General features: G+C 39.6%; 2 protein-coding genes across 3 annotated transcripts; one reads left to right on the forward strand and one right to left on the reverse strand.

Annotated features, from left to right (window-relative positions):
- Positions 1-299: 299 nt before the first annotated feature.
- Positions 300-14,105, reverse strand: xab2 (XPA binding protein 2). 2 transcript variants are annotated; one of them, XM_078797266.1, is made up of 19 exons: positions 14,009-14,105; positions 5,817-5,965; positions 5,567-5,690; positions 5,285-5,482; positions 4,948-5,082; positions 4,682-4,846; positions 4,458-4,602; positions 4,100-4,251; positions 3,906-4,025; positions 3,698-3,829; positions 3,471-3,602; positions 2,757-2,870; positions 2,492-2,654; positions 2,160-2,350; positions 1,154-1,276; positions 895-1,066; positions 675-801; positions 477-580; positions 300-403 (listed from the first exon to the last, which is right to left on the reverse strand). In XM_078797266.1, exons 2-19 carry the CDS (start codon positions 5,900-5,902, stop codon positions 342-344), a joined length of 2,445 nt encoding a protein of 814 aa, XP_078653392.1. In that variant the 5' UTR covers positions 5,903-5,965; positions 14,009-14,105; the 3' UTR covers positions 300-341. The 2 variants fall into 2 exon arrangements, with proteins under 2 accessions (XP_078653392.1, XP_057906248.2); XM_058050265.2 differs by lacking the exon at positions 14,009-14,105 and adding an exon at positions 6,284-6,484.
- Positions 12,022-22,479, forward strand: LOC131103743 (myosin heavy chain, fast skeletal muscle). The gene is made up of 40 exons (XM_078797263.1): positions 12,022-12,064; positions 12,162-12,381; positions 12,514-12,657; positions 12,767-12,923; positions 13,384-13,411; positions 13,487-13,595; positions 13,677-13,769; positions 13,856-13,919; positions 14,011-14,109; positions 14,189-14,292; positions 14,400-14,538; positions 14,627-14,745; positions 14,837-14,986; positions 15,069-15,239; positions 15,325-15,631; positions 15,726-15,796; positions 15,876-15,963; positions 16,052-16,169; positions 16,244-16,367; positions 16,467-16,603; positions 16,689-16,944; positions 17,102-17,344; positions 17,441-17,617; positions 17,707-17,852; positions 17,948-18,038; positions 18,180-18,569; positions 18,656-18,782; positions 18,844-18,962; positions 19,073-19,269; positions 19,359-19,542; positions 19,618-19,783; positions 19,946-20,070; positions 20,188-20,496; positions 20,588-20,791; positions 20,912-21,037; positions 21,116-21,286; positions 21,413-21,517; positions 21,936-22,031; positions 22,115-22,246; positions 22,365-22,479. Exons 2-40 carry the CDS (start codon positions 12,181-12,183, stop codon positions 22,377-22,379), a joined length of 5,802 nt encoding a protein of 1,933 aa, XP_078653389.1. The 5' UTR covers positions 12,022-12,064; positions 12,162-12,180; the 3' UTR covers positions 22,380-22,479.
- Positions 22,480-24,376: the final 1,897 nt, after the last annotated feature.

The following is a 24,376-nucleotide window of genomic DNA, read 5'->3' on the forward strand; positions in this document are numbered from 1 at the left end:
CACTTTATATAAGTCTTTATTATTCAAATTTTTTAGGAAGCTGTGCAAAAAAAGGTGTACAGATACGGAATGCATTTTGTTAGTCACTTTTTTTTAATATATATGCAACAAAATTCCATAGCCTAAAAATGTTTATTTGTTGTTCTACCATACAGTACTTAACTTTACTTGAGCAAGCCTGACCCCTTGTGGCAATCCCTAGAAAAAGCATGTTACTTTCTCCAGCCAAAACATGCAAGGAACTCCAAAAACATCACATTCAGTGGACATAGGAGTGACTCCAAGAATATATACACAAATTCAGAAAAGCATTATGAATATTTAATTATAAAAAAAAAGTTTCAATCCTCTTTCAGGCCTCCGTAGACAGCAGTGGGCACACTCTTCTGCTCCAAACGCACCTCTTTAAGTCGTGGGAAAGGGAAAAATTAGCATGTTGTCATGGATGCTAAGGCAAGGCCAGTTGTGTCACTCACCTTCAGGGCCTTGATTGTCATCTTCATCGTCGTCGTCTATATCGATCTCATCAGGATTCGCCTGTTTGGCGAGCTCAGCCAACTCACTGCGAGATGTGTCACTCCTGCATAGGACCATGTATAAAATTGATATGAAATCACTAATTCCTACTGGAACATATAAATTGGAATTGAAGTGGTGGAGAAATAAGGACAAACCTGACAAAAAGAATCTTTTCTTTTGGCTTGGGCTTGTCCTGCTCTGCCTCTGCAGCAAGCTGCTGTGCTTTCTGCTCTAACATTTTCATGTCATCAATGCCCAACTGACCTGGAGCGAGATCTGAAACTGGATCCACAAAAGAATGATCAATAGTGAGAATTCTACAGCTTATTTTCAAAAGGTTGTGATAGACTAAGCAGAAGTGAGAGGTCGTCTTACTGGTCCCTGTGGCGCTCGTTGTGGCCTTCAGCATCTGAGACGACATGAAGTTGACCTGAGTGTTGTAAGTCGCTTGGACGCTGCGCTTGATTCGCAGCATCTCTCTGATCGTGTCCTCGTTTCCGTGGCGGATCTCAAATTCTTTCCAGGTCTGCCAGAATACGGCCGTGACCTAACAACAACATGAAAAAGACGGAATTAATACATTAATGTATACATCACTGGTGAGATTAAGCGACACTACTTATGATGTCCTTACCCTGGGGTCACAAATCTGAGAGCAGAAGGAATAGATCGCTCTGGCCCGATCAATTTCACCCAGTTTGCTCTCCATGTCGGCGAATCGCAAGCACATGTCTCTGGCGTGCTCATCAGGAAGTACCTTGATAAATACAAAAAATGTGCTCTTAGTTATTACAGCAAGTATGAAATTAATATGGAAAAACTGAACCGGAAAGCGTCATCAAAACATACTGCCTGCAGTTGGCCATGTTTAGGTTCGACAAGGTCATGTGCCCAGAGAATGAGGTCAGCTGACTACCTAAATATGATAAGGATATGCCATAAATTGATTTTTTTTTCTTCCCTGATAATCCATTGATGTACTGTAAATGGATCATTTTAACACATGTTGACCACTACAGAATCCAGACCTAAACCCCACTGAGAATCTTTAGGATACGCAAGTGAAGACTTTGCCCATTCTCAAAATATTAGCAATATTCATTCATTTTCTACCGCTTGTCCTCATGAGGGTTGCAGTGCGTGCTGGAACCTATCCCAGCTGTCTTAAGGCGAGAGGCAGGGTACACCCTGGACTGGTTGCCAGCCAATCACAGGGCACATATAGACAAACAACCATTCACACTCGCATTCATACCTATAGACAATTTGGAGGCCCCAATTAACCTAGCATGTTTTTGGAATGTGGGAGGAAACTGGAGTACCGGCATGCACGGGGAGAACATGCAAACGCCACACAGAGATGGCCAAGGGTGGAATTGAACCCGGGTCTCCTAGCTGTGAGGTCTGTGCGGTAACCACGTTTCCCACCATGCAGCCCCAATATTATCAATATCTTCCATAACAATCTATAGAAATGAATACCACTCAGAGCAGAAATAAATGTGACATTGTGGTGAAATTATGTCATAGCAAATGTGTGCTATAATTAAAAATAAGGCGCTCCAACAAAATATGAGAATGTGTATCGTTGGTTTTGGCAGTGTATATAATCATAATCATAATCAAAAGCATTTAAGTACCTCAATAGCCTTTTGGTAAATGGCCCTGGTGTATGTAACACCGTATATTTCAGCTGCTCTCTTGATGTAAATGTTGAACATCTGGTGTTGCTCATTTGTTTCTACCGCCTGCGTCGCTCTCTCATAGACCGCCATGGCGTGACGTGCCAATCCGTACTCCTCCTCCAGCTTGGCGTACAGCAGGTAAATGGCTGGAATGGAAATGAATGGGGAATTGGATTAATAGTCACAACGCCATATACATACTTCAAGACTACAATAAAACAAAAAAAAATAGAAGTACTTTTTTTTGGATGTAACTGACATTTTACAAAGGTTACAAAGGTACTCACTCTTGGCGAATTTAGCAGGACAGCCATCAAGAGCTTGCTCAAATAAGTCTCTGGCTCTCTCCAGCTTCTTGCCTCCATATCGATCTATGAACTTGGTAAGGTAGGTGTTCCAGATGTCGTAAACGTTTGGCCACTTAAAGAGGGCGATACCACGCTCGTACGCCTAAAGAGAAAGGCAATGTATTCACACAAAAGACGTTTAGAATACTGTGCAACGGGCAAAGTATTTACAAATATTACAGGATAAATGTAATGTTTTTTTTACTTTGAAGCTTTCCTCGAAGTAGTTGTGTTCTTCAAGGAACATGGAGTAGTTGATGACGATCTGTGGTGTGGCAATGCGCAGGTCGATGATGCGGTCATAGACCGCTTTGGTAGACTGGATGCAAAGAAAAGCAGTGACAAATTACAATGATTGTTCACAGCATGGTTTTCTGTGGATCAGGCATGTCCATGTTTCCAGCCCGTAGTTAATTTTTTTTATTGAAATAAATGTTCATGTTAAGAGAAAAAGCAAAAATGTTGACGCTAATAGCTTATAAAACAAAGCTGAGTTTATAAATACAGACGTTATCACACTTTTAGGCTGCATGGTGGAATGCAGGCCTCACAGCTAGGAGACCCGAGTTCAATTCCACCCTCGGCCATCTCTGTGTGGAGTTTGTATGTTCTCTCCGTGCATGTGTGGGTTTTCTCCGAGTACTCCGGTTTCCTCCCACATTCCAAAAACATGCTAGGTTAATTGGCAACTCCAAATTGTCCATAGGTATGAATGTGAGTGTGACGTGTCTATATGTGCCCTGTGATTGGCTGGCGACCAGTCCAGGGTGTACCCCGAGGATAAGCGGTAGAAAATGAATATCACTCTTTTAACCTTTTCAGAAAAATAAAAGTGTATAATAATATCAAAATGGAAAATGTTTGGACATTCCTGCTGTATCACATATTGAGGAACAAAAACTAAAACACAGATACGTACCATGAAAGTGCCAAGGCTTTCTTCCAAGTCTGCCAACATGGACCAGACCTTCAGAGATTTGTAGACTCTGTTTTGGACAGGCTCAGATGCATCAAAGTACTCTGCCTTTTTGGATGGGATGGCTGTGGCCTTCTACAGGAGTAAATGGTACGAATGACATGACGTAGGAATATTATTGACCATACATGTCGAAATAATTAAATGGGCGATAGTATGACATGTCTTACCCTCAATATCCTCAGTGCCTGCTCATAGTTCTCATGCCGGAGCTCCATCTCTCCATATTCGCACCACACGGTGGCGAGGTCGTCCACCTGCTTGTAATTCACTTTGGTAGCCTTTTCAAATATAGTCCTGGCCTTCATAGAGAAAAGCAAATACGGGAGTGAAAAGTGAGACATTACAAGTATGTATTTTAAATTCATGTCCACTTACATCATCCAGTTGCTCGTTTTCTTCATAGAATTTAGCAAAGGTGACCCAGAGTGTGTGAGGCTTCCCAGTGGCTTTCATGGGATCTACGGTCTGCACTGCTTCCGTGTATGTGTTGATGATCTGTAGTGTGTTTAAGGCATAGGGTAATTCGCACAGATTCTACCAGTGTTATTTATGTGTGGAGGGTACCTCACCTGCCGTGGAACGCCTTCATATAGTTTTACACGTTTGTGCCACTCATGGACATTATGCGGGTTTTGTCGCAGCAATACGCTGTTTAAGAGAAGAGGTCGTCGTGCAATCAGCTCCTCAAAACGCGCAAGTCGAAGCTCCAGGTCCATGTCCTCTGTCGGAGTGAAGAGCAAACATGACAAAAATAGGTGGAAAAGTAATCAAATAATGAAAAACTGAATAGACCACACTTATTTCTTCAGTTTTGATCCATTTTAATGTGTGGTACAACTAAGAAACAAGAGTGGTCTTGTCATGTTTTCCATGTGTGTATTATATATATATATATATATATATATATATATATGATATTAAACGCACCATCCTCATTCTGCCCCATCTCAGCGGTGGTTTCCATTTTGGCAGCGATCATGCTCTCCTCAAACTGAGCATAACTGTCAAAGACTTGGGTGAAATCTCTTACTGTGACCACAGTAAGAATGGCCTCCTCGTACACATCACGGGCCTGAGGGACACAAGAGTGAGTACTCAGTACGGGAACATTTATAAAAAGGGAATCCAGTCGTGTGTATATGTTTACAAACCTTCTCAAAAACGCCGCTCCGGATGTAATAATCAGCTAAAGAACACCAAAGTTTGCCGAGCTGGTCTGTAAAACGTGTGAGCCCACCGCGAATGATAGCACCTACGTTCAGAGAGGTCACCTTGTCGGGGTTCTGAGATATCAGGTCACAGAGCTCGTGCCACAACTGCGTCAAAAAAATAACCAGATTAAATACAACAATTAGCAGACATACTTTTGTTGTGTTTTTTTTCTAATTTCCATGTGAATTAAAAAGTAAAAGCTCACCTGATAATTAGATTTGCCTTCTTTGGAAACAAAACCTTCGTCATTGACGACAGCTGCTAGACGCACAGCAGCTTCATCCAAGCGGCCGACCGACTTTAAGTATTCGATGTACTCCTCTGCATTCTCAGGAGAAAGCTATATGGCACAAAGAGTAATTCATGTTTGGGTGTCACGAGACAGTTCATGGGTATGCAAAAATATATTTAAAAAATGGCAGTATACTGCATTTTTTTTCCTGAACAACGAATCTTGTCACGTTTTAATCTTGCGAGATCTTATGCAACTGATGACAAGCCTTGCTACACAGTATGGCGATATAAACATCTTGAGTTCTCACCTTGAGGTACCTGCGATACACTCGGATGGCTGTCTCTGGCAGGGGCAGGTTTCGGGCAAAGCGAAGATAGAGAGGCCAGATGCGAGGATGCTGAGTAACAGGCAAAGCTCTGAGTGCACGGTCAAACGTTCGCCGACTCCGTGTGATCTTAGACTGCGATACTAGAAACTGGCAATAGTCAATCCATATTCTGGGCATCTGGAGATAGGACAGACATACATAATTTAAATTACGATGCTATTTTCTTTAATGAATAGAGTTGTCTGTAAATGTGATTATCACCTTGTGCATGAACACCAGTGCTCTTTCATGGCAATTGTTGACCTCTTCAAAGACTGGCTCGTTGATACATTTCCCTTTCACTTGTTTCCTTCTCTCCCTCAGGTAATTGTACCAAAGTTTATAACTATGGGAAAATGTAGTTCAAGAGTTAGAATAGTTTGCGTTCAGTACTATACTTTTGGACATAAACCTACTTCAGACATGTTAAACACATACAGACAGAATCAACAGCTTTGAATAACACATTTACCTTCCAGGTAGCTCTTTCAGAGCCCGTTCATAGATCATATTGATGGTGGATTTGGCCCCATTCTGTTTGAACTCGAGGTAACGCATCCAACACTTGACCGAATATGGATTTCTAATAATCTCTTCCTCATAAGGCAGATCATCGTCTTCCTAATAAAGCAAGAAATCAAACCACACTTAAAGCTCAATTACATTGGCGTCTTAGAACACAAGTTAGCACAAACGAACAGTTACCGCCACAACAACGGTGTTTACATACTCATAAACACAAACACATATAATTTGTTGATGAACTCAGTTGTGTACTACTACTGAATTTGCGTACACAAAACAGCCTAACAAGCTAACGTCATACTATATCATGCACAGTCCAAAATTAGCATTCCAGCTAGCGTTAGCTTCACTCGGAGCAAACAAACGTCTTTTGTATCAAAATTTAAAATGTAACGGAACTCAAATTAAACTTACGAAAATAACATCCGCTTTCTTGTTCAGTGACGGCATTTCGTCTCGGTTGAGTCGTCTGCTTGGCAAGAATTTGTTCTGCTAACTTTAGCTAACATTAGCTTGTACACTTCCCCAAGCATGGATTCAGAGATTTTCTTGCCTGGGGAGAGATACCCGCGTAGCGAGTTTGCGACACTCATTGCCGTACCAGAGTAATCACGAGTCACGTGCCTCACAATAGCCAATGACAGTGACATTTCATGTCAGACGTTATTGCGTTATATATGTAAACAACTTGTATTTATTTTTTGAAAGTATACGTGTACAGTAGTTATGTACGTCTTTCGTTGATTTTTATTCCAAAGCTGCAGCCAGTTATTACGATACTTTTGACTGTAACCAAATACAGTAAATTGAGTATCTAACCCTTCAGAAAATCTCTGGTTGGGCCGTCTGCGTTCAAGTGTTCCTTCCATACATATATATTTTTTGCTGTTTCCTTGTATTATATACCAGCTGTTACATTTCATTTGCATTTAATCAGCATGAGAAAAAAATTCTTCATTCAAGATACTGTCCCTCTTTGGTTTCAAACAGTGGCAGAGCTACGTGGTGGCCAGCGGTATTATTGCCACCCCTATGTGAGTAAAAATATACGACCACCACCCCTAGCGAGCACAAGTTGCCAGTAGTAGCCTAGCAAAAGTAGCCTCTCAGAGAAGTGACCAACAATTTGGAGTCATTGTGACTCTATATACATTCAACAATGGCTAATGTTTGTCGCTAAAGTTTGCCATATTGCTATTATTAGCTGACAACAAACAACCAATGGGAGTACACGTGTGTTACGGGGGGCGTGGCTTCCAACACTGGAGCAGGAAGAGGGCAGAATATACACTTTTGACACTTAGTGCTGAACCGAGGCAGACAGCACCTTTAACTGTCACTTAAGCTGTTTGAAGTCAAAGGGTGGCTTGAGGTCAGACTTTACATGTCACCCGATGGCAGCCCCTCAAAAACCACCTGTTGAAATGGACTTAGGTGATAAAAGACATATTTAGGCTGTATCCCAATTGGGGATGGAGAAATGGGAATGGGACTCAAGTGGTGTCCCAATTCTCCTTAAATCAAGGAGTAAGTGCTAAGGGGTGTACAGCCTTAAAAACCAGTCTTAAGAGTGTGGTTGGGGTCCAGACTTTACCCGAAAGAGGCATATGAATTGAAATAATAAAGCATAATTATTGATTTTTAAAGTAACCTCACTCGTGTTTTGTTAGGTAATCAAACATTTGCTACACCACGTAAATATTCAACATGTTTGGAGCTGTTGGTTGTCCCAATAAGCCGGATAACACCAATATCTAACTTCACAGCAAACTACTGCATACATTAAATAATTAGATAACAACCACATTTTCCTGCTAATCAATAATAATAAGTAGTTAATTAATACTTGGATAGAATTGACTTCAAAATTAACTTTGTCAAACTAACTAACTAACTAAACTAACCACAACCATACAAAACACACCGATCAAAGAATAGCTTTTGCTCGTCGACCTAATGTATAGTGTTTACCAAGCTATAGCTGCTCTAAATATACAAATAATAAGCAGTAAGGGTGTGACGCCATTAAAACATAATGAGATTTGAGGATATAAATTGTGTCGCAAGACCAGGTCACAAAGAAGGCAATCATACTGTGAACTATGGCATCACTGCTATGAATGATAATAGCGTAATATGGAAGTGACAGGGTGCAAAGCATTATTGGAAGGGTGCATTATGTCAGGGACACCTTGCTATTCTACCTAACTGAATGTTTTACAGCGTGAAGCGAGGGACATGGGGCTTCTTTTTTCCTTGCTACTCATTGATGTCCAAGCAGAAGCTAATATAATGGTAATGGTAATGGTTTTATTTCATTTGACATGCATCAGATTACAATTGAATGCATCACATAATCAGTTCACAGTTCCACATGTCCAAAAGGAGTAGGAAGAAGCAAAGCTTATTAAATCCTACCCCTCCATCTGGTACTTTTACAATCAGTAACTGTTACATTTGTTCACATCCTGCATTTCTAAGATAATAATAATAATAATTTATATTTTTAATTTAATTTAATTTAATTTAATTTAATTTAATTTAATTTAATTTAATTTAATTTAATTTAATTTAATTTAATTTAATTTAATTTAATTTAATTTAATTTAATTTAATTTAATTTAATTTAATTTTTGTCACCTAACCGAAGTACGAGGTGATATGACCATCCAATGACATAATGGGTACCATAGTAAGTGTCAATATAGTGATATGTATAGCACATCATGACTGGTTCAAGACTCTTCATCCGTGTATTTAGCAAACATCAACTGCTTGTATTGTTTCTTGAATTGGCTCATCGTTGTGCATTGTTTGAGGGTCTTACTCGATCCATTCCATAGTTTGATTCCACAACATGAAATGCTATGGCTTTTTAACGTAGTCCTAGCATATAAGTGTTTCAAATGTAGTTCTTCCCTGAGATCATATTTCTCCTCTCTTAGTATTGGATGACATTTTTAGCTAATTGGTTATTTTTAGCCTTATGCATTATCTTAGCTGTTTGAAGTTTTAGTATTTGTGATTTTAGAAATTAGGAGTTAGTATGTTCTCTGCAGGTGGCATTCTGAATTATCCTTACTACCCTTTTTTCCAGTACATTTAGCGAGTGAAGTTTGCTTTTATAGTTATTACCCCATATTTCCACACAATAAGTAAGATATGGTAGAACCTGAGAGCAATAAAGTAATTCCACCTTTGATTTCAGAATTCCATACAATTTCCAGTCTTTTCCGGACAGTAAAAAGATGTGTATCATTAGAGTTGCAAAAATGAACATACATTCAATCGATTAGCCAATTAATAATTACTTTGATATTTCAGTTATCAGTTTTTTTAATGTAAAAATATAAATTTCAGCCTCTCAAATGTGAATATGTTTTAATTTCCTTAGTCATCCATGAAAGCAGACCTTTATGACCTATATGGGCAGAGAGCAGGCCAACCAACTTGTCCATCTCCCCAAATGTTTTCCAGGATGCGTCACCCACTGTGTGCTGTCACATCGGCTGCCCTACCAAGTGATCAAATTATATCAAATTTTTTAAATTCATAATACTGGATGTGTATGAAAATCCTAGTCCTAGTATGTTCTTACTTGGAGCAAGAAACTAAACCACATTACAGCAATATTAGGAAGATCTAGCTCCACATTTCAACATGCTGTATATGCAATTTTGAATCGGTCTGAACTTATCTGTCAAGAGGTTGGAAATCTACGCCATTTGCCAAAGCATTTTGGAAGTCTTGGCCAAAATTACAAATCCCGGAACAGATAGCCTGCTGATACTGCATTTCATTCATGGATGAAACATACTCCGACTTTTTTTTCTTTTAAACATTAATCTTTGCTTTTTCAAACACTGAGATATTTGAGACAGCTTGGGAGCCATTTCCCACAGAGTGCCAAGGCCAGAGTGGCATAGTTTTACAAGGACAGCGACTTTCCATATCAACATCAACATCCTTAGAATCAAATGTATTCCAAGGATGAAGATCTTTGATATCCGAGTGGGACTTAATATAGGCCTAATATCACTCTTGTTGGCAAATGTCGCCTAAGTCCTTTTAAGGGGACATCTAATAGTATTTAAAAATCATATCTTACGATCAATTTTTGTTTTATTAGAGGAACGTGTGATTTAAAAGCGTACTACAAAGACATACCAGAACCTCTTGGTTGCTCCTTGACTATGTATGTAAGGATGAAAAGGTTTCACAGACCAGATCATATTGTTAACTACTGTCATTAATCTTTCTCAAGTAAGTCTAAATTAGTTCGAAGTATTTATTGGACCAAAGCAATGGTTTAAAAGCTGGCTGATGGATTTCATAGTATCTATTTTGAGAAATCCTTCAGACATTACAATCACACCCAACATTTCATGGGCTTAGCTCATGCATTATTTGAAAGGTCCAGATAATTACATATGTATTCCAAATCAAATTAAAGTGTGTGACAAGTATAGATGTTTTTTCATTTTGGGGGTTCAAACAAAATTGGTCCAATACAATATGTTGGATAGTTCTTAAGATATGTGAAACATGGTCAAGCACCGACACTTTACACCAATGACATTTGGGGGCATCTCAATAAGGACAAAGACTGTAGGCGCTCAAAAATCATGTCAAGGGTAAACCTCTTAATCGTTCTTTTGCATTTGGATGTGTCATCACTATTTCCCTGATCGGCTCTATGACAGCCTTTTTTTGGTTTACAGTTACATCTTTAGACACAAAAAGCTTACAAAGCTCTGGTGTCAAAGGATGGGTCTGAAGATGACAGAGATACTTGACCAAATCGAGATGTGGTCATCTGCTGACTTGGCATGTCCAACCTCTATAAAGGCAACAGCTTCACATCCACAAACAACTGACAGGCATCCCACCCAGGTTAGTGCTTTGTGTGTCTAAGCCGTTTAGTCGCTTACGCTAATGCATCGTTTGTTGTAGTCCTGTTTTCTAAATCTTAATAGTCTAATATAATCGTAATAATAGTCATTTAATCAACAATGTCATATCGTCACATTTTGGAATTTGCAATCCGGCTACATTTTTGCACTTGACACATCTTAGATAACAGTTGATAAAGCCATTAACATTTAACAAAGTTAGCAATTGTTTGCATTAATTTAAATTAAATACAATTCTAATCCTCGTAAATTTAGTTTTTTATATTGTTTTTTATATTATATATATATTTTTTTATTTATTTTATATATATATAATTATATATATATATCATATATATATAATATATATAAAGCCATTAACATTTTCATTTAAATTAAATACAATTCTAATCCTCGTAAATTTAGTTTTTTATATTGTTTTTTATATTATATATATTTTTTTTATTTATTTTATATATATATAATTATATATATATATCATATATATATAATATATATAAAGCCATTAACATTTTCATTTAAATTAAATACAATTCTAATCCTCGTAAATTTAGTTTTTTTTATATTGGTTTTTATATTTTATTTTAGCCCTGTGATTGGCTGGCGACCAGTCCAGGGTGTACCCCGCCTCTCGCCCGAAGACAGCTGGGATAGGCTCCAGCACCCCCACGACCCTATTGAGGAAAAGCAGTAGAAAATGAATGAATGAATATTTTATTTTATATTTTATATTACATATTATATAATATATATAACATATTATATTATATTATATTATATTATATTATATTATATTATATTATATTATATTATATTATATTATATTATATTATATTATATATACATATATATTTCTTTTTATTTTATATATATATAATATTTTATATTGTTTTGCTTATTATTGCGCTTTAGATTATTTTCCGTCATGCCCCCCAAGGGACAGAATTTTTTTCAACCTCTCACCCCCGATTTGAAATACTTGAGAACATTCATTTTTATTCATTGATCGGTACTGCACAGACTGAGCTTGAAATTGAAACCAAGAAAATGCCACACAATTAAGAGCATACAAGTTATTATTCAAAAGTCAAATTGCATGTGGAGCACTATAAATTTGTACATGTTGGTAGGTCTGCATTGAAATGAAATCCGGCCCGAATGGCCATGGGATATAAATGGACATGATGAAATCTGTAATATTACTATTGAGAACAATTAAATGATTTTATTTCTCTTTTTAGACCACAGAAGACACTGTGCCTCTAATTCTGGATAAAGTGAGGTGTGACATAAGATTACAAAATAAATAGATAACACCAATATTATCAACACTATATAAACATGAATATATTGAAAGTAATGTAAAGTCTTTGTTTCAGACCCAGATAAAGTACCATCATGGGGGACAAGGACATGGACTGCTTTGGGCCTGCGGCCATCTACCTCCGCAAACCAGAGAGGGAGAGGATCGAGGCTCAGAATACGCCATTTGATGCCAAAACGGCATACTTTGTCACTGTTCCAGATGAAATGTACGTCAAGGGTAAACTTGTCAAGAAAGAGGGTGGCAAAGCCACAGTGGAGACACTTGATGGTAAGGTAGGTGAATAACGTCTACACTCCAAAATATGCTTGTCATAGGACATGATACTGTATACATAATCAGACCCATAAAGTGAAAGATGCCCATTTCTTATAAAATGATAGAAGTCTACTTAATCTTCTACGCAGTCGGTCACAGTCAAAGAAGATGAAATCCACGCCATGAATCCTCCCAAGTTCGATAAAATTGAGGACATGGCCATGATGACCCACCTCAACGAGCCTGCCGTGTTGTATAACCTCAAAGAGCGTTTTGCATCATGGATGATCTACGTGAGTGTAGAAATTGAGCTACTCTGCACCACTTTTTTGCTTTTCTAATATAAAGTATGAATTTGTCATATGCAGTGTACTTTTTGATAATAATGTAATATCTCTACAGACCTACTCCGGCCTGTTCTGCGTCGTGGTGAACCCCTACAAGTGGCTTCCCGTGTACGACGCTGTGGTTGTTGTGGGCTACAGAGGCAAGAAGAGGATTGAAGCTCCACCTCATATCTTCTCCATCTCTGATAATGCCTATCAGTTCATGCTCACTGGTAATATACAAAAAAAATTAATAAGATATTATAAAAATGAGCGGCACGGCGGCGTGGTGGTTAGTGTGCAGACCTCACAGCTAGGAGGACCAGGGTTCAATTCCACCCACTGCCATCTCTGTGTGGAGTTTGCATGTTCTCCCCATGCATGCGTGGGTTTTCTCCGGGTACTCCGGTTTCCTCCCACATTCCAAAAACATGCTAGGTTAATTGGCGACTCCAAATTGTCCATAGGTATGAATGTGAGTGTGAATGGTTGTTTGTCTATATGTGCCCTGTGATTGGCTGGCGACCAGTCCAGGGTGTACCCCGCCTCACGCCCGAAGACAGCTGGGATAGGCTCCAGCACCCCCGCGACCTTTGTGAGGAAAAGCGGTAGAAAATGAATGACTGAATGAATGAATGAATTATAAAAATGATATAATAATACATATGAGTACTTTTTTCCCCTCCATTTTAGATCGTGAGAACCAGTCTATCCTCATCACGTAAGTGATAAAAAAAAAAAAACAACTTAATTTAAAACTATCAGACATGAAATTATCATCTTTCTCTCCCCCTAGTGGAGAATCCGGTGCAGGAAAGACTGTCAACACCAAGCGTGTCATCCAGTACTTTGCAACAGTTGCAATGACTGGAGCAAAGAAAGAGGCTACACCTGGCAAGATGCAGGTATCACCGTTTGACTTTATTCTAAATAAACAGGAAGAAAAGTCCACATTTACTTAAAAATCTATTTATGTTTATATGTAGGGTTCACTGGAAGATCAAATCATTGCAGCTAACCCTCTGCTGGAGGCCTACGGTAATGCCAAAACTGTGAGGAATGACAACTCATCTCGTTTTGTAAGTTGTAAAATCATTACGAAAAATAAACTCCACTGAAAATTTCAGTTCGAGTAATAAGAAAAAAAAATGATATCTGCATCTAGGGTAAATTCATTAGAATTCACTTCGGAACAACCGGCAAACTGGCCTCAGCAGATATTGAAACATGTAAGTTATTTCTTTGGTTTGCTTCCTTCAAATGTCACCTTGCCAGTCCATTCAACATATTGTCATATGACATTTAATATGCTACTCACAGATCTGCTGGAGAAGTCCCGTGTCACCTTCCAGTTGTCTGCTGAGAGGAGCTACCATATCTTCTACCAGCTGATGACTGGACACAAGCCGGAGCTGCTGGGTAAAAACAAGATTTCAATATTACAGCAAGATATCGGTACACTTGTGAGAGCTGACTGAGAATTTAATCCTCCTATCAGAGGCTCTTTTGATCACCACCAACCCCTACGACTACCCAATGATCAGTCAGGGTGAAATCACTGTCAAGAGCATCAATGACGTGGAGGAGTTCATTGCAACAGATGTAAAATGATCAAAGATATTTACAAAAATGGCATGGCATGCACAGAATATTATTATCACAGAATAATATTATTATTGAACTTAAAACAATTTTCTCTTGTGTTTAAGACCGCCATTGACATCCTGGGTTTCAGTGGAGAGGAGAAAAATGGCATCTATAAGTTGACTGGTGCTGTGATGCATCACGGCAACATGAAATTCAAGCAGAAGCAGCGTGAGGAGCAGGCTGAACCTGATGGCACTGAGGGTATGTAGAGATGTCTACTTCATACAGTATAGTATATGTTTCAGGTTTTTTTAATGGTTATTAAACTATTGTCTTTTTTTTTAACCAGTGGCTGATAAAATCGCCTACCTTACGGGTCTGAACTCTGCTGATATGCTGAAAGCTCTGTGCTACCCAAGAGTCAAAGTTGGTAATGAGATGGTGACCAAAGGTCAAACCGTCCCACAGGTCAGGAGCACAGTATTTTTAATTTGAGCTGTTAAAATAGCAACATTTTTATGGAACCTGAAGACATTTTAATCCAAAACTGCATTTTTAGGTCAACAATGCTGTCTCAGCTTTGTGCAAGTCCATCTATGAGAAAATGTTCTTGTGGATGGTCATCCGTATCAATGAGATGTTGGACACAAAGCAGCCAAGACAGTTCTTCATTGGAGTGTTGGATATCGCTGGGTTTGAGATCTTTGATGTGAGTTATAAGACAACATTTAAGAGTGGATGAATCACATGTGCATATATGCAATGATTAAGTACGTATCTGTATGCTGTAGTTCAACAGTCTGGAGCAACTGTGCATCAACTTCACCAACGAGAAACTGCAACAGTTTTTCAACCACCACATGTTTGTTCTGGAGCAAGAGGAATACAAGAAAGAAGGCATTGAGTGGGAATTCATTGACTTCGGTATGGACTTGGCTGCCTGTATTGAGCTGATTGAGAAGGTGAGATGGATCTGTTTGGTCGAATCTAAGAAAATACACATCACCTCAGAGTTCCTACCAAATAATCAACCTCATTTCCAAACAGCCAATGGGTATCTTCTCCATCCTTGAAGAGGAGTGCATGTTCCCCAAGGCCTCTGACACTACTTTCAAGAACAAGCTGCATGACCAGCATCTTGGCAAGACCAAAGCCTTTGAGAAGCCAAAGCCGGCAAAGGGCAAGGCTGAGGCCCACTTCTCTCTGGTTCACTATGCTGGTACTGTGGACTACAACATTTCTGGCTGGTTGGACAAGAACAAGGACCCCCTGAATGACTCTGTTGTTCAGCTGTACCAGAAGTCTTCAAACAAACTGTTGGCCATGTTGTATGCAACTCATGCTTCATCTGAAGGTATGAAACTCATGCAGTTGCTGATCGTTGGTGGTTAAGTGTATGGGATACAGACCAAAGGTGTTTCTGATGCTTACTGTGTTATCATACACAGATGCTGGTGCAAAGAAGGGTGGTGGAAAGAAGAAGGGTGGTTCCTTCCAGACTGTGTCTGCTCTTTTCAGGGTAATGTAACATACTTTTAGCTCATGGTTCCATTATTTGAAGTTCACGTCTGTTAAAATAATAATATTTCCCTTCATAGGAGAACTTGGGCAAGCTGATGACCAACTTGAGGAGTACTCACCCTCACTTTGTACGTTGTTTGATTCCCAATGAATCAAAGACCCCAGGTGTGTCTTGACTGATGGGCTATTTTCTTTAATTTTAAGCACTAAAAATGAAGACAGAATTGAACCAGAGCTATTTATTGATGTGCAGGTCTTATGGAGAACTTCTTGGTCATCCACCAGCTGAGATGTAACGGTGTACTGGAGGGCATCAGAATCTGCAGAAAGGGCTTCCCTAGCAGAATCCTCTACGGTGATTTCAAGCAGAGGTAAATTTCAGAATATGGCATTATAATGAGTATAAAAATATATAACTGATGATATAAAACATTATATCTCACAGATACAAAGTATTGAATGCCAGTGTCATCCCTGAGGGTCAGTTCATTGACAACAAGAAGGCTTCAGAGAAACTTCTGGGCTCTATTGATGTGGATCACACTCAGTACAAATTTGGACATACAAAGGTGCATTCCCATATAGGAAGTGATCATAACACTTAAGATGTGAATGTCCTTGTTTCCATTTCCTGTATTTGTGCTAAAAACACTGACGTGCAAACACAGGTGTTCTTCAAAGCTGGTCTTCTGGGTACCTTGGAAGAGATGCGAGATGAGAAACTGGCTGAGCTGGTGACCATGACTCAGGCTCTCTGCAGAGGATATGTTATGAGGAAGGAGTTTGTAAAGATGATGGAGAGGAGGTATTTACATACTTTGTCCAATTATATCCTCATTCTTAGTGTCTTTTTTTACCAAGTATAACACCAATGTGTATCTGTCTTCCAGAGAATCTATCTATAGTATTCAGTATAATGTCCGTTCCTTCATGAATGTGAAGAACTGGCCATGGTTGAAGCTGTACTTCAAGATTAAGCCTCTCCTGAAGAGTGCAGAGACCGAGAAAGAGCTGCAACAGATGAAGGACAATTATGATAAGATGCAATCAGACCTGGCTACAGCTCTGGCTAAAAAGAAAGAGCTGGAGGAGAAGATGGTTTCCCTGCTGCAGGAGAAGAATGACCTTCAACTGCAAGTAGCAGCGGTACGAAGTATGACACACAGCTTGTCACCGCTTATGACTTATATACTAACTTTGAAAAAGAAATTTCGTAGTAGATGCTATTATGTATATGCTTTGGGAAAATTTGTGTTTTAATGCATTCTCTAATAGAATTGATGATTTCTTGGTTAATATATAGGAAACTGAGAACCTCTCAGATGCTGAGGAAAGGTGTGAGGGACTGATTAAGAGCAAGATCCAACTCGAGGCCAAGCTCAAAGAGTCATCCGAGAGACTGGAAGATGAAGAGGAAATCAATGCCGAGTTGACTGCTAAGAAGAGGAAGCTGGAGGACGAATGCTCAGAGTTGAAGAAAGATATTGATGACTTGGAACTCACCTTGGCTAAAGTGGAGAAGGAGAAACATGCCACAGAAAACAAGGTTCCTGTTTATTTATGATTGCCTTCCCATCACAATAATACATTCAACATATAAGGAATAAATAAATTAGGCTAAAAACTAATTGAAATATTTCAGGTGAAAAACCTGACAGAGGAGCTGGCAACTCAAGATGAGTCAATTGCCAAGTTGACAAAGGAGAAGAAAGCCCTCCAAGAGGCCCACCAGCAAACACTGGATGATCTCCAGGCAGAGGAAGACAAAGTCAACACTCTGACCAAGGCCAAGACAAAGCTGGAACAGCAAGTGGATGACGTAAGAAAACATTTCCCTTCAAGTTATTTGAGTATTTGGCCTGGTGTTACAATCTACAAATATATGTGTAAATCAACATTTTCCAACAGCTTGAGGGATCACTGGAGCAAGAGAAGAAGCTCCGCATGGACCTTGAGAGGGCCAAAAGGAAGCTTGAGGGAGATCTGAAACTCTCCCAGGAATCCATAATGGATCTGGAGAATGACAAACAGCAATCAGATGAAAAAATCAAGAAGTATGTAACACCAAATATTAGTTTCCACACACAACTTTGTCCTGTTTGACAAAATGTGCATATTTGTTCTTATTTTTTCCTTTTTTTTGCTAAAGGAAGGACTTTGAGACCAGCCAGCTTCTCAGCAAGATTGAGGATGAACAGTCTCTTGGTGCTCAGCTCCAGAAGAAGATTAAGGAACTCCAGGTACTTTGTATTACCTTGAAGATAGACTAGAATATCTCAATGTTCTTCAGGTATTTTTTTCATTGCTCCGATTTGAATACTGTTGATGGGTCCATCAGATTTAGCATTCAGCTAATTTGGAAACCCTATCGTCAAACCTAGGCTCGCATTGAGGAGCTGGAAGAGGAGATTGAGGCCGAGAGGGCCGCAAGAGCCAAGGTGGAGAAGCAGAGAGCCGACCTCTCCAGAGAGCTGGAGGAGATCAGCGAGAGGCTTGAGGAAGCCGGTGGAGCAACAGCCGCTCAGATTGAGATGAACAAGAAGCGTGAGGCTGAGTTCCAGAAGCTGCGCCGTGATCTGGAAGAGTCCACCCTGCAACATGAGGCCACAGCAGCCGCTCTCCGCAAGAAGCAGGCCGACAGCGTTGCAGAGCTGGGAGAACAGATCGACAATCTCCAGCGTGTCAAGCAGAAGCTGGAGAAGGAGAAGAGCGAGTATAAGATGGAGATCGATGACCTCTCCAGCAACATGGAGGCTGTTGCTAAATCTAAGGTGAGTATATTTCAATGGGTGACTTTGTTTGACGGAAATCATCAAATACTAAATATTAACTATGCATTTATATTTTCTGATATCAGAGCAACTTGGAGAAAATGTGCAGAAGCCTTGAAGACCAATTTGGAGAACTCAAAGCTAAAAGTGATGAGCATGTCCGTCAGCTGAATGATGTCAATGCTCAGAGAGCAAGACTCCAAACTGAGAACGGTGAGACAGCAAAGATATCCACCCAAACAATATTTTTATTAACCATCACTTTTCTTTGCAGGTGAGTTTTCACGCCAGCTTGAGGAGAAAGAAGCTCTGGTTTCCCAGCTGACCAGGGGAAAGCAGGCCTTTACTCAGCAGATTGAAGAACTCAAGAGACATGTTGAGGAAGAAGTGAAGGTATAAGAGTACTTTTTGGAAATTGATTTGATCTTCCATACATGGAACGTGAAAATTGTTTCCATTATTATTAACTTTACATTAAAAATATCACCATCTATGTTGATTAGGCCAAGAATGCCCTGGCCCATTCCGTTCAGTCATCCCGCCATGACTGTGATCTGCTCAGAGAGCAGTTTGAGGAGGAGCAGGAGGCCAAAGCTGAGCTTCAGCGAGGAATGTCCAAGGCCAACAGTGAGGTGGCACAGTGGAGGACCAAATATGAGACCGATGCTATCCAGCGCACTGAGGAGCTGGAGGAGGCCAAGTAGGTCATTCATTGACGTATTCATTCAGGCCATTTTTAAAGTACCTGAGTAGCTACAGAAAGGAAAAATAAATCCTTACCTCATACAGGAAGAAGCTGGCCCAGCGTCTCCAGGAGGCTGAGGAGTCCATTGAAGCTGTGAACTCTAAGTGTGCCTCTTTGGAGAAGACCAAGCAGAGGCTGCATGGAGAGGTGGAGGACCTCATGATTGATGTAGAGAGAGCTAACGCTCTGGCTGCCAACCTGGACAAGAAGCAGAGGAACTTTGACAAGGTGAAGTAGCAATTAAAATCAAAATGACACAAGTGAAACAATGTGCTTCTTTGCTAATAATCTAAAAACTTCCAGGTCCTGGCAGAATGGAAGCAGAAGTATGAGGAGGGTCAGGCAGAACTGGAAGGAGCCCAGAAGGAGGCCCGTTCTCTCAGTACTGAACTGTTCAAGATGAAGAACTCTTATGAGGAGACTCTTGATCAGCTGGAGACCATGAAGAGGGAGAACAAGAACCTGCAGCGTGAGTTATTCACAAGTGGATGAACATCATATAGATTGCGATCTATCGTTTTGCTTCATTGGTATACAAGAATATCAACTAAATATGCTATGTTTTAACTTTGACTTCATCAGAAGTTCACTTTAAAGAACATGTGAATTTATTGTGTTTATAATTATATAGAGGAGATCTCAGACCTGACTGAACAGATTGGTGAGACTGGAAAGAGCATCCATGAGCTAGAAAAGGCCAAGAAGACTGTGGAGACTGAGAAGTCTGAAATTCAGACAGCACTGGAGGAGGCTGAGGTAAATACAGTCTAATTAAATGTCTTCATTTGATGCATGGCATACCAAATACATTTATTCACCTGGATTACATGAAACCGAGGTAAACAAATGTATAATATGAACATTTTCCTTCAGGGCACACTGGAGCATGAAGAGGCCAAGATTATCCGCGTTCAGCTGGAGCTCAACCAAGTCAAGGGTGAGGTGGACAGGAAGCTGGCCGAGAAGGATGAGGAAATGGAGCAGATCAAGAGAAACAGCCAGAGAGTGATTGACTCCATGCAGACCACTCTTGATGCTGAGGTCAGAAGCAGGAACGACGCCCTCAGAGTCAAGAAGAAGATGGAGGGAGACCTCAATGAGATGGAGATTCAGCTGAGCCATGCCAATAGACAGGCTGCTGAGGCCCAGAAACAACTGAGGAACGTCCAGGGTCAACTCAAGGTGATCTTGAGATCATTGCACTTGAAATAAAAATTATAAAAAAAATTAAAATTATTGCAATTAAATATTTCTTTTGGTTTGTGTCCGTCAGGATGCCCAACTGCACCTTGATGAGGCTATCAGAGGACAGGAGGACATGAAGGAGCAAGTTATTATGGTGGAGCGTAGAAACACCCTGATGCTGGCTGAAATTGAAGAGCTGAGAGCTGCTCTTGAGCAAACAGACAGAGCACGCAAAGTGGCTGAGCAGGAGCTGGTTGATGCCAGTGAGCGTGTCGGACTTCTTCACTCTCAGGTTTGTGTTCAGTATAAAAACCAAAATGTGCTCATAACACAAAACAAACATATTCCAAATAGAAGACACAAAGTACTGTATATGATACAAAGGGAATCTAACTCTTCTTTTCATTTCTAGAACACCAGCCTTATCAACACCAAGAAGAAGCTGGAATCTGACCTTGTCCAGATTCAAGGTGAAGTAGAAGATACTGTTCAAGAGGCCAGAAATGCTGAGGAGAAAGCCAAAAAGGCTATCACTGATGTGAGTTACCATCTGATCAATATGGGTTTTATTTACTCACAGTCAATTCCATGTACTGTACTCCATGCATGATTTCAGGCTGCCATGATGGCTGAGGAGCTGAAGAAGGAACAGGACACCAGTGCTCACCTGGAGAGGATGAAGAAGAACATGGAAGTCAGTGTCAAGGACCTGCAGCACCGTCTGGATGAGGCTGAGAACCTGGCCATGAAGGGTGGCAAGAAGCAGCTCCAGAAACTGGAGTCTAGGGTAGGAACTGTGACCTTACACAACCAATTCTGCAAAGACATGACGCTTTCAGTGTGAGAAAGAAATAGTATTCATATCCACATACATTAAGAATATAGTAGACACAGTATACTATGTCCCTTATAGGTGCGTGAGTTGGAATCAGAAGTTGAGGCAGAGCAGAGACGTGGAGCCGATGCTATTAAAGGAGTCCGCAAATATGAGAGGAGAGTGAAGGAGCTCACCTACCAGGTAACTACTAACTCAATATAACCAATAACCTCTGTGATTGGCTGGCGACCAGTCCAGGGTGTACCCTGCCTCTCGTCTGAAGACAGCTGGGATAGGCTCCAGCACCCCAGCGACCTTCGTGAGGATAAGCGGTAGAAAATGAAAAAAAAAAAAACAAAAAACCTTAAACTGTATTATGGAAAGCAGGAAGTGAACAAATGTAACAGTTACTGATTGTAAAAATACCAAATGGAGGGGTAGGATTTAATAAGCTTTGCTTCTTCCTACTCCTTTTGGACATGTGGAACTGTGAACCGATTATGTGATGCATTCAATTGTAATCTGATGCATGTTCAAATGAAATAAAACCATTACCATTACCATGAATGAATGAACCAATAACCTCCTAGCTCATGTCATTTTTTTAAAATCTGTGCAGACTGAGGAGGACAAGAAGAACATGACCAGACTTCAGGATCTGGTGGATAAACTACAGATGAAAGTTAAATCGTACAAGAGACAGTCTGAGGAAGCTGTACGTTTAATCGTGTTGATATACTATGCCTGACGGTATAGCTTTATAGTGACTGTATACGCATTATACTTCTTTAACCACAGGAGGAGCAGGCTAACACTCACATGACCAGGCTCAGGAAGGTCCAGCATGAGATGGAGGAGGCTCAGGAGCGTGCTGACATCGCCGAGTCCCAGGTCAACAAGCTGAGGGCCAAGAGCCGTGAAGTCGGAAAGGTAAGTTTGTTGTTATTGTGAACCAAATTCAAACCATAATGATTAATCTTAGCTGTTCTTTTCATTGATGAATTAACATCTTCTCACCTGGTTGATGTGTTCTCTTTTTTTTTTTTAGGTTGAAGCTGAGTAGGAGTCACAGTGCAGAGGCCTTTAAACAAAGTTCATAAAATATGGACCAAATGATTAAGGGTTCTTCAACATTTCAATAAAGAATATACTTGTCATCACAATCTTGAATCATTGTATTTGTTTTTATGGCAGCATGGTTTTGATGAAAATAAACCTGTTGAGTTTCTTCTGTTATAACGTATGTATAAGCATCCATTCATGTTCTAGCTGCTTATGCTCATTAGAGCGGCAGGGGTATGCTGGAGCATATCCCAGCTGACTTGGGGCGAGACAGGGGTACATTGGTTTGGATAAGCATGGTGTAGAATATTTAAAACTTTATTTGAGGGGAACTTAATGGGTCTAAAATGATTATTAAATAAACAGATAACATATTTTACATAGTATTTCACAAGTCTGTATTACTACTACGATGCATTGGCAACACTGAGGTAAATTCTAAAAAGTAGCTTTCTTTTCAAAAGCACAGAAAAGTGATTTTGTTTAAATCAGAGCATGCAAGGCTCTTAAAAAATAGCAACAACACATTGCTCGTATGCCTTTGGGATCAGCAGGAAATCGAATGCATCACGCAACTTTAACAGATGTCAGCTCTTTCCAGTATCATATGTAGCCAGTGGATTAAGTTCATTTGACTTGTGTGGAACTTATTTTGGGCATGATCTCAAATGAGTCGCCAAGTGTTTACTTAGCCATTTTGGGAACACACATAGATGGTCACCGAGCAAGCCTGGGTAGTACCGCATCTTTAATTTTATTACAGGAATATGAGATGAACAAGATGTGCCCATACAGGTAACTGAAGACCACAAATGTCTGGGTACGTTTCCAAAATTAAATGTAATGCAAGGCGGTATTGAATATGATATAAATGTATTAAATGCGTATTCTTACTTATACTCAGGAGTTATATGTTGACTGATGGAGCTTATAAACAAATTAACTTGTTTTCTGCTCATACCAACAAGAAATGTTGGTTAAGAATTGCATATATATTTCAAACAGAGTTAAAAAATAGTTTTTATGAAAGACACCAATGAAATATATATATATGTCTTTCCAAAAAGGGAGGGGACGGCTTTCTTTCATCACTGAGATCTCAAACATGCAAGTGTCTTGCAACTCAACACCAATGGAATTCAGATGAGTCGCCCAGCCATCCTCAAAGCTATTCAGGATTAAAGATGGTTAATGTTAATGACATGTTGTAATGTGCTTTTAAATAAAGAACAACATTTATTGGAAGTGGACACAAACAATATTCTCTTCTAGTTAATGAATGATATAATAGGATATGAACTGTGATATCGCTTTCAAGTATTAAGTTGGGAGGCTGCAATGGTCCAACATCCATGGGCGCCGCACATTTCTACCTCATTAACTGTCTCGCTAACGCCAGGGGAGTAATACTTATTTCCTTTCTCATTTAATACATATTCTTGAGGCATACAGTACATATAGTATGTATATTGTGTATTGTGTCTTATACTGTATTTGACCATTTAATCATACCTTATCATTTTTCTTCACTAATTTATTTACATTTTTATGATAGTGTCTTACACTCTGTATTGTATTTATTCCATATACCATATATGGCCTATAGCACAGCATTTTATATTATACATGGGCAGGTCCTTTTTCATCTTACCATACCATCAATACATAATGGTTCTTAATACATATTATAATAAATATATATATTTTATACTTAAATCATTTGAACGTTAGGACTGTCAGGATCAGTCCCATAAAAGCAGATGGTGTAACATCACACTACATTTTTCAAATTCTAATTACAAATGCCGCAGACACCAAATAGGCAACAGGCAGATAAGTGGCCATGACCAAATTAAGTGAGACGCTCGTGCTGACCAGGCACTCCAACCCCCCTATAAAAGAGGCAGCCCTGGACCCCTGCATGGACTGATAGGCTTCCAACACAGGTGAGCATGCTGACATTGTTTTGTATATGCATATAAATTAATATGACGTGAG

This window comes from Doryrhamphus excisus, linkage group LG16 (genome assembly GCF_037039965.1).
Source record: "Doryrhamphus excisus strain RoL-2023G ecotype Guam linkage group LG16, RoL_Dexc_Guam_v1.1, whole genome shotgun sequence".
Classification (NCBI taxonomy): Eukaryota; Metazoa; Chordata; class Actinopteri; order Syngnathiformes; family Syngnathidae; genus Doryrhamphus; species Doryrhamphus excisus.